Source organism: Netta rufina, assembly GCF_964035555.1.
Source record: "Netta rufina genome assembly, chromosome: 4".
In the NCBI taxonomy this organism is placed as follows: Eukaryota; Metazoa; Chordata; class Aves; order Anseriformes; family Anatidae; genus Netta; species Netta rufina.
The window spans coordinates 43,734,446-43,745,439 of NC_140127.1; the positions used below are offsets into that span (position 1 = coordinate 43,734,446).

At 35.7% G+C, this 10,994-nt stretch overlaps 1 protein-coding gene across 6 annotated transcripts in view; it reads right to left on the minus strand.

Annotated features, from left to right (window-relative positions):
* The window catches only part of BLTP1 (bridge-like lipid transfer protein family member 1), a 113,499-nt gene that overhangs the window by 31,654 nt on the left and 70,851 nt on the right, over positions 1–10,994 (minus strand). For 5 of the 6 annotated variants that reach the window (XM_084286130.1, XM_084286129.1, XM_084286127.1 and 2 more), the window contains 9 exons: positions 10,767–10,817; positions 7,696–7,902; positions 7,337–7,575; positions 6,534–6,778; positions 5,013–5,118; positions 2,600–2,697; positions 2,120–2,305; positions 931–1,099; positions 220–431 (listed from right to left, as the gene is read on the minus strand). In XM_084286130.1, coding sequence (XP_084142256.1) covers positions 220–431; positions 931–1,099; positions 2,120–2,305; positions 2,600–2,697; positions 5,013–5,118; positions 6,534–6,778; positions 7,337–7,575; positions 7,696–7,902; positions 10,767–10,817 — 1,513 coding nt within the window. The remainder of the gene's footprint in view (positions 1–219; positions 432–930; positions 1,100–2,119; positions 2,306–2,599; positions 2,698–5,012; positions 5,119–6,533; positions 6,779–7,336; positions 7,576–7,695; positions 7,903–10,766; positions 10,818–10,994) is intronic. The other variant, XM_084286126.1, reaches the window with a different exon arrangement.

Consider the following 10,994-nt stretch of genomic DNA (forward strand, 5'->3'; position numbering starts at 1 on the left):
AAAATCCGAGAGAATTGACTGAAGATTGCAAAGTTAAAGTGATGTCATATATACATTTAATAATGTTTATTGTTCCCACTTAGAAAACTAATCCTGTTCTCATATCTTCTTGTATGTTTTCCTTCTCTATTTTTCCTTCTTCCTCTGCAGGAAGTTTCAAAAGCATCACATCTATCCAAACAATATCTTGAATTGCTGCTTTCTAGTAAACACAATTACCTGAGGTGTGTTTGTGATTGGCAGGCAAATTCCTAAGTCATTGACAGTCAGCTGAAGAAACAGGGTCCCAAAAGCCTGCGCAGACGTTTGTTGGATTCCAGGCAGCATATCTACTACTTCTTTTGTGGCCATATGAATGTCTTTATGCAAAGCCATTCTCTGCTCATTCCAGTTGTCATATGCAGCTTTGTAATTCAGCCAAAACAGCACAGCTTTACAAAGAAAACAGAAATGCTTAATTGAAATGAAAACATAACAGAAAAATGCACATTCACTAAAAAATCTTATTCTTTTCAATTTTTACTGTTTCTCCATTATTTTTAAGACTGTAGATGTGCAACAATGGATACGAGTGCAAATACAACCACATGCACACACTGAGGATGTACTGAAGAGGCTCATGCTGCAAAGGACAAGAATAACACTAAAATACAGAAAACAATGCTGTTCTCATATATAGAAAATACTTACAAAAGTAACCTCCTCCAAGCCACCTGAGAACTAATCGTTCAGCAAATGAAATTTTTGACATTATCAATTATCGATCTGTTGGCATGCAGTAGATCTCCTCAATTTCTCAGCTAGTTTATTTTACCAAACATTTTGATTTGGCTTGAAATAAACTAAATCTTCGATAATCAAGCCTCTTTGCCAAAAAAATGTAGCTTGCTCAGGATGAAAACAGATTTGTAGCAATTGTCTCTTCCATACCTCTATCAAAGGCCACAGGCTGAGCAAAAACAATTGGTCTGTTCAAAGTAATAAGGACAGCTTCTCTATCCGATGAGCCACTGATTTCTTCTCGGAGAGCATTTCTTAATCCAATTCTTGTCTTAAAATATGCAACTTGATGAAAATCTGAGCCAGCTTCTTCATATACCTTAGAACATTCAAAAATAGGAAGGGGGAACGGTTTGTGACACGGAGGAGGAAAAATAAATTTCTTTATTTGACAAAATATAAGATTACAACAAGAAGTAAAATACTCTTCTTTCCCCTTTTTCTTTTCTATCCAAACCTTCTTTGAGGATATTCAGTTTCCTCCTATTAGATTCTAATCAGTGTTATTTTTCTTACTTATCATAAAATGTTAACTAAACTATTAATAGTTAACTAAATGTTAACTATTTATATATCCATATCCTTTATGGAGACAGTACATTTATAGATGCTAAGACTTGTACTTTTTTTTCTAGGCATCACAAAATATTTTTGTATCATAGAGTTGGCGATTAGAGGTGCGAGTGGGTTTAAAAATCAAAGAGGTAAAACTGTCAGACTATGACAGACAAACTAGGCCAGAATGTAGGTCTAGCAAACCTTGGATCTTATCCAACCTTATTACTTCATGCATGTACCCTAAAAATGGTAACAATATCGATGAAAATTTTGAATTTGACTCTATAGCAAGGCCATTACTGCTACAAATGACTAATAAATTTTAAGAGTATGAACAGTATGAAACAAAATTCCACAGTTGACTCCTTACTACTTTGATGCACGTATGTGAAAATTTTCTATTTCTTCTGAAAAGCTATCTTCAGCCACTTCTAGACTCAAGTGAGAAGATTTATTTTAAACTATTTTAAAAAATGAGTATATTCAGGAATATTCAGGAAGCATTTCTACAATTGTGCACTACAGAATGCTTAAGTTTCTATCAAAAAAAAAAAAAAAAGACAAAACAAAAAAGCCCTCCACAGTTTATACTCACTCCATAGCCTGATCAGAAAAAAGGAAAAAACAAAACAACAACAACAAAAAAAAAAAAAAAAAAAAAAAAAAAAAAAAAAAAAAAAACCAGCAACTTAGGACAGCCTCTTGGCTTGTTTCTATATTTTTAGGATCATGCCCTATTGGGTCTGAACACCACATGGAAGGAAGGATGTTGAGCACTAACCTGATGTTTAACAATCTGTCCTAGTGCCAGATTTAAATCCACCTGGCATTTCCCAAACAGTTTGAGGTAGCTGCTACTTCCAGGCATTGCTTTGGTTTGTAGTCTGTTTGAGAGTTCAAGTTCTATCAATCCAGTTTCAAATCTCACAGCTCGCATTGAGGGAGTGGTAGCTGTCACTTGAATTCCCTAATGAATAAGGAAGACAGTTGTTAGGATGTGGTTCAGACAGAAAGAGAAGGGGGTAATAAAACAAAAAACTCTTCTCATTACACAGCCAAAAAAAGCAGTGCATAATGACTTTTCCTAACTCATTTTTTATGCAATGCCACTAAGCTATCTTAAAAGATTATACAGACCAAACTTGGAGTTAGATCTTTTTCTTCATGCAGATATGCTTGATGCAATTAGCTGTCATGTAGAAACCAAGCTGTTAAGCCTTTAGTAGCATCTAGAACCACTGTTTTGCCATTATACGATTACCTTAAACTGTAGGCTCAATGAGTAAAGAAGAATTTTTGGTTTTTCTCCATCAGTTGTGCCATCGTGTTCATTCCAAAGAGGTATTGGCTGCTCCCCTCCTACACACAAGAAATATTCACATTCAGAGTTCTAACACAGAAAGCACTTTAAGACATGTAGATATAAAAACAGGTGACATTGAATTCAGCCTCCTTTCAAACAGTAGTTTGCTAAAGATTTATAAAAACAAATAGAGGTTGAAGACAGAAGACGTACACAGGCACAGATTCACCTCATTAAATGTAGCTAACAGCCAACTACTACATATGGTCAATTGTCTTAAAATCAACACTACCCTACATCTTATAGCAGGAACTACTGTGTTCATTAACTAGGTTTGCATCTGTGCAACTCCACCTTATGTAGCAGGCAATCAGTATTTTAGTGCAACAGAAACCGTATTTAGAACATCCACTTCAGTATATTACACTAATTGGGAAGCTCCAGCCATGTAAATTACTGTTACAAGCTGCAAGGACAAAAGCTGTTTTTTCCCCCACATCGTTCTGCATTCTGCATCCAGACCCTGGGTCTGGATTGCTGGCACCCAACCATGTTCCTGCTGAATTACCACAATACAGAAGGTAGCAGTCACATTTCAAACAACATCAGGCTGCTATTCCCAATACAAATTTGTTGTCTGAGAAAGCAAAGAACCAGCAAATGGTAATAAATCCATCACAGAAAAACAGAGAAGAGACTAAACACTAGAGACTGAGGAACCATGTAAACTAAATCTAATATACCTTTCCTAATATACCACTTCATTCTCCTCTATAAAAACTGTTCTAATACAATAATGGCAGCTGTTAAAGGTTTATTCTTCCCCCAAGTGTTCTCTTAGTACGCAACGCTGACATTTTGCTTGAAAGAAACATCTGGCTGGGCAACACTGGTTTCTTTCTACCATTCAGAGATTCTGACATGTTCCTTTTTCTCCACTGCATCTTTTAACCCCCCTGAGCGTACGTCATCTTGACCCGCAGATTTCTTTTATGTATATTTGCGTGTGTGAATATGTACACACATACAAAGCTGTACATCGGTGTGTATGCACACACACCTTTCATTTAGTCACCACTACCTAGATTACCTTTCCTCACGATGTTTCCAACTACTACTGAATCTTTCCACTAAAAAGCAGCTATACTTCTATAATAGTTGTTTAAGATAACTAAAAAAAACTACTAAAATTCAACTACTTGAAATTCCACCCCATTTCTACTGTTCTTTATTTCTTTGCTTTTCTGTTCACCTCCTCACCTATTGTGTAATATCCACAGTAAATTTTATTCATGTATTTTTTAAACTACCAAAGGATAACTAGTTTGTAAAACAAAGCTTCCAGCCCTTACATTTCCATTCAGGGTAATCCCATATCAGTCAAAACAAAACAAAACAAAACATTATTTTATTTTTTTATTCCTGTCTTTGGGGTGACAGAACTTGTTTGCTGAAGTGAAATATCTCTGCATGGCCCTAGCTTTTTGGTTCTCTTTCAGTTTTGGAGGGTTTTGAATTCTCTTTCAGATTTCAGACAGATGAAGTCTTTAACACTAACAGCTGGAAGCGCTTGGACCTATTTTTAAATGCCTTGCAAATTCTGATTCAGCCTACATAAAAAAAAACCTCCATCAGATTAGGTAAGAAAATAGATGCTTTGTAACTGTCTACTCAAACAGCTGAACACAAATATTTCCATTTGATAATGAAAAAGAGACAGTATCAAGTGATTTTGCAACTGTTCTCTGCTTTGGTTTCTATGATAATGCTTGTTTCTTCTGAAACATTTTTGGAAAAGATGAAATAAAACAGCCATTTCTGCAGTATATGGCATGACTCACAAATCAACCTAATGAATAGCCAAGTGTCTTTTTCATCCAATACTGAAACATTCTCTAATAATAATTTAAAAAAAAAATATATCAAAGAGCTAGGAATAGGGAGATGCTGGAAAAATACCAATATCACTATTGGTATTTACTATTTTCCCCAGACACAGCTGTTTTCCTTAAAATAATATGCTCAAATTATTTTACATAATGCAGTAGATTATGACCTTTGTTTTGGAGGGGAGCAAAGTGAATACAGAATGTAATCATGTCTGTCAAAAGCAGACAGAGAGGCTCGTGTCCAGAATAACAAATTACCAGGTTTCCCGATAAAACATCCTGACTCTGAAATAGATACAAAAACTTCCAGAGCCTCTGTTCTTACTTCAAACTCAAGCTCTACTGCTTCCTCCTGTTCAATGCTAGATGCAAAGTAATGGTGCCTGTGAAATAAAGAGCTTATCTAGAGAACTATGTAATGTTGCCATCAAACAAGGGTTAAGGATTTTATTTTAAAGTTGGTTTTAAGTCTTTCTGCTTACCTGAAACCTTCTGTATGACTTCATTTACCTCCTTCATGAACACTTTTTGCACAAATACTAAATGATTTAAGAGATCAGTTGTGAGATTATGTTCAAAGGAACCAACCTACAGAAATAAAAGCAAAACAAAACTTTAAAACAGTTATCATAGCTATGTTTTCTTTTCTTTTTTTTTTTTTTTAATTAAACTTTCAGGTATATATATTTCAATCCCAATCATAATATTATTGACATTTCAAAAAAAAAAAGTTCTGTCTTGCAATTTTTCTGCTGTGAACACCACAGGTGAAAACTGAAAACCTTTGCTATTATACAAAAAAGTTTATTCTCCTGCTTAAGTTTAGCTTAAATACCAAAATGCAGGAGGTCATTAAGGTTCAGAAAAGAATGCAAAATTCTACTTAATTTCAGATCGTAAATAAGAACAAATATAGAAGTGAGCTGTCCACTTCTAGAAGTCTATTTCTCTAATTATTACAGATGAACAAGATTACTGATATCTACAATGGTAAATTTCATGTGTCCAATCCAATCTTAAAGAACATTGCTAAGCAACTGGAGTCTTCCCAAGACTGTTTAAGTTTTCCATTAGATATTTTTTAAAATAAAATCAAAACATAGATATTTTATGAAATTACTTGGGCTTGGCTTTTGGCTCTCCTAAGCAGTGCCTCCCTGTTTAGATTTACACACTGAACAAATTCAAGATCTGTGAGTATTTCTTCAGCCAGGAAATAACACAAATGGGTTGAACAAAGAGCAGCACCCATAATCTTCTCCCATAAGGATGCTAACATCAGAAATCTCACTCACAAACATGCTAAACAATTTTTTTGACTGAAGAAATATAGAAAAGCGCCACTCTTCCCCACCAGATTAGTTTCTTTTAAGCAGCAAGATTTTTCTCTCTGTGAAAAGTATCTGTGCATATTGGTATGCAAATAGAACTTGTGTCTAACACTGTGTATAAACAGAAAATTTTAGATCATTCACTGAGGGTGTATATAGGATATATATCCTTTTATCTATGCAGCTATCTAAGCATAAAGAAATAAAACAATTCAAATACAAATCTTTAAGTATCTTTTGCACATTGTATGATAATTATCTGATATAGAAGCATAAGTTATCGGTTTAGAAGTTTTACTTGAATGCTATGCATTCAAGTTTTACTATGATGCTATGCTTTTATTCAAGCTGACTGATGAGAAATATTCACTCCAAAAATAAAAACAAAAAATGTTACTAAATAAGTCTTTCTTATTTATTTGCACAAAGTAACATATTCAAAATCCTGCAAATATAGCATTCTTGACTGTTTAATATGTTGGGTGCTCATCCGACTAAGAACACAAAGTTCGATTTCTATTTCATGCAATAGCAAATGTTATATTTGGATCAACCCGTAAACCCAAGAGTTTTGGAGAAGGCAGATAATTAAAATAAGATGAAGTTGCAGAAACAGAAATAAAACAGAATGGAAATAACTTATCAAAGCTGTCCACTCTTTTCAACACCTACCTCAGCCACACAACGTAAGTAGTTCCCTTGTAGATAGTAGCCTTGTTTAGCAGGTAGTTCATCTATGCTCCAGATTTGATCTGAGTAAGTATCATGTTCTTCCATGATGTATTTGCCTGACATAGTGACAGGAGGAAGGTTAAGACTTGCTGAAGGAGGAATGGTTGACATATCAGTGGCTGAGACTTTTGAAGTGAAGCGCAATCTGTGACTTGGAAGCTCAAAATTAAATCTTGTCTGGGCACCTGTAAAAGGGAAATGGGGAAAAATATATGATCTGGCAAAAGAATTTCAATTATTTTTAAATTTAAGAACACTTTTGGGATAATAAAAATCTGGGATAATAAAAATAAAAAAGGGCACGTATCTCTACAGCTATACATACCCACCCACAAGATTTTGGGTTCTCTTAATTTTTAAAGAAAACAAAGACTTGACTATACTTTGACAGAAAAGTGAGTCTAACTCATCTAAGGCCCTGTAAGAGTATTCTTGACTAGAAATCAGAATTTGATTAATCAAGCATCATAAACTGATTTTAACAAAGGGGGAAAGCTATGTATATGAATGCATACATTTCTTAATCCGACCTTGTATTCTGCCTTCAACAATCATGTATTATTAAAGCAGGGTAAATTCTCTCTATGGCCCCACTTGATTGAAGTACAGATTAAAAAAGCCAACAGCAACAGAGTCAAACCTATCAAAATCACTCAATGGAAATATCCAGTCCTCTTGGATTATTTTTTTTTCAAGAAAAAATGAAAAAGCATAACATTTCCGAAGTGTCAGAGAGCTGTTACCTGTCATTCCGTGACTCCTCATTCTTCCCATCTTATATTCTGCCTTTAAAGAGGGCAAGAGTGCTGCTCCAATAGCTATACCATCTATCATAGCACTGAATTTAAGAACTATAGGCTTCTTTTCTAAGCCTTCTGGCAGCTGTGGAAATTCATTTGTTTCAACGGGTGTTTGATTAATACTCGTTGGAGTCTTTTCAGAGGGCAAAGGAGTTGCAACGTCTTCTTTTGTAGGCTGGGGACTAGATACCAAGACAAAGATCAGAAAACACCTTGTTATTCTAGCCTGACTCTCCCACATGTGCTCGAAGTAGCACAAGGCTGTTGGTGGTCTTCAGAAATGCCAGGCCAACATCACTTACGCAGTTGATGGTTGCCTGATGAGATCTGAAATCTGCTTGGAGAGCTGGTGAGAGCTGCGCACCATCATGCTGTGCAGCGTGGCGGGGTGCTGAGGAATGTTGATGCTGATGGCTCCAACCTTGACCACAGCAGCATTGTTTGTTTTCAGCCCCCTCTGGGCACTATACAGGGCCTGGGATTTGGCAATGCTGCATTTCACTACAGTTCTAACAGAAACGAAAATAGGACTTAGTTGCACACCCTTTAAAATAGTTACAGCTTTATGTTCAAATGTGTTTTTAAGAGTTATTTGAATACTTAGAAATTCAGCTGATTGTTTATAAGCTACATACACATGACTTTTTCTTCCATTTTACACACACAGATGCACTACATGCCACAGACAACTAGATTATAAGAGAACTACAAGGCATGCATTGCAAAAATACCTGTTAAACTGTTATTCTGGCATAACAAAAGACCAATGGAATTTATGCACACTAGGCTACACAGACACAGACAAGTTTTCACATACAGAAACAAGAGCCTTCCATCTCAGTTCCTTTTCAGGAATACACCCAACTCATCCTTTGGGTAAGATGACTTAGTAAAATCTGACTTCAGCATCCAAAACGGTCAATGGAAAAAATACTCACTTAGCAATGTGATACACTGAGTAAACGATAATTGCCTTAACAAATTAATCCTGATGTTTAATAGACTTCATATTTTGGAATAGTATGAGTCAAAACTTGATTTTAATGTTATTTGAACGAGGATTTGGTCCACAATGATTACATAAGATAAAACTCAACTGTACAAAGCTGCCAGTTGTTGATTGTGGAATGAAGTTTTGGCATTATCGGATTTCACTAAGCTCCTATTAAAAAGGACACAAGAGGTAACACATTGTTTCTCATTTCTGCCCAATGGGAATATATTATGTAGCCAGCAGAGAGAAAAACAGCCTCAGAGAGAAAGACACACAGTTTTGGAGATGTAGAATGTTCGCTAAAATGACTGAAAAATAGCCTCTGTAAGATTGCACCATTCAACTACAGTTTCTCAAATGCTAACTTAATGGACGTAATCAAAGTAATTTTTGCATCATGATTTAAACTGTTACGCAGACAGTTCGTTTTCACGGTGAAAGCTACATTATTCTATGAATTCTAGTCCCTAAGTAACATTTCCTCTGTGAAGCCCTACCAAAGGGTCAGATATTGCATGTTAAACATTGGCTAGCCCAGAGCATCCCTGGTGTGGAAATACAAAACGAGCCATCTTCCCCCTGCTTACAACAAACAAGTCCACAGCACTGTTGGGCAACCACAGGCCTATCAACAGTGAATTAAAATTTCATGGTGGAAGGTCAAGCAGAAATTATTTCAATTTTTTTTGTTTAAGAATTAACATAAATATGAAGGAGGAACGAAATCTTAATTCACAAGTATTTTCAGAAAAAAATAAAATTACTTAAATACATACTGAAGAAAAGGGCAGGCTTACTTTATTCCACCTCTTTAAAAGAAAAAATTGTATCTCTGTAGATGTTTCCGTATTTCCTGCACAAATCATCTCCTCCTGTTAAGCTTCTGATTGAACTATTGTGGCAAATCAAGAATACGATTTTTTTCTAATCAATAATGCAAAATAGTACCAGATTAACAGTTGAAGCATTTAGGGTTTGACGGACAACTTCCAACTCATGGGAAGCTGCAAGATCTTTTCCTGTTGCATACTGGATAGACAGTGTAGTCTTAACTGTGCTTTGCTTAAAAGTTAAAAGCAAATATAATTGGAGTTAAAGGCTGTACTGAGTTTATAATAAAATCTGAAGATATGAATTCATGCCACTGCAAGCATTTCCTTAATTAAAAAAATACACAACCTCACACCAATACAGCCGTCGTGGAAGAATCAGATTGAAAAGAATTTCCTCAGTTTGGACTTCCCAAGTATTCAGCAAAATTAACTGTGCTTCTCTGCTTAGATATTGGCTTATTTCACATAACTGATGAATTTCACTGTGCAGTCTACCCAAAGCTTACTTCCATGACAGGACAGAATGCAGACCTGGGTGGCTGCGTATTTATTCCGAATGAGCACTGCACATCACTTATCTGTAGTTTGCTTACATATGCTGATACACCTACAACAGACCTCATTGAATACTGTTATAAAAAATAATACTTACGTTACGGACAAGGCACACATTCAGAAGTAATCCTATGTTCTTACATCAATTCCATAAACAACAACTCTCCGGGTTAACTCGTGCCCAAAGGCTTTGTTCCGCTACAGAACTGGCTACAAGGCCTCCACTCAGCCTAACCCATGCTAGGGAGCTATAGGAAGACGGCTTCCTATAGAGAGTTTGTCCCATGTACCAATTCCCACCTTGACCACTACTCCAGTGAGACCCTCCCCTGAGCTTAGCATCAGGAAAGAAAAAAGCAAATAGAGAGAAAACACTGCATTTTTTCCTAAGAGGAGGGTAAAAAAAAAAGACACCTGCATTCACACATAGGGAACTGGGGGACATGAAAAGGTTCATCTTCGTTTGCAGTAGATGCACAGGCATGACTTTAAGGAAAACATTTTGTTAGCACAGCCTAGTCAGCATAGCTGGTATCTTAACCCAGCACTGAGGTATGTAAAGACAAAAGAAGTGATCCTGATCAAATCGCAATCAGTATTATCACTCCAAGCACAGCAGTTTCTTACCAAATTAAAAATAAATCTAACCTCCACGTTTATCAGCATTGTTTCACCTCATCAAAATAAGCACAGAAGCACATCTAAAGAACTGAACAGTCAGTGAAGCCGTTCTAGTGTTACAGTAGTGACAGTACAGTGTAATAATGTCTGCCCCTAAAGCTAGATTGTTAAATGAAAACTTAAAAGTTGGGTTTTTTTTTTGGACAGATATTTGCAGACTACATGAAAAGCTTATCTAGCTAATATTAGATGTTAATCTAAGATGTATTCAAGCAACATCTGCCTAGACAATCACACACACTGGGAATGCAGCCATTAGCTACACAACACAGGTAGTTGCAAGACTATTAAACATTATAATATGACATACAGAAATTCTTGTTTGGCTGTGCTTGTAGGAGATGTAGGAAAATCCTCCAGTCTAGAGATGAAGATTGAAGAGAAAGCAAGAAAAACAAAAACAAAGCAAATAAAGAATAAACATTCATGCAAAATTAGTCAGTTAATTATTTGTAACCCACAATATGACACTTACTTTCAAAGTTAACAAGTTGAAGGTTTGGGGTTTGTTAGTTTTTGTTGTTGTTCAAGATTTAAT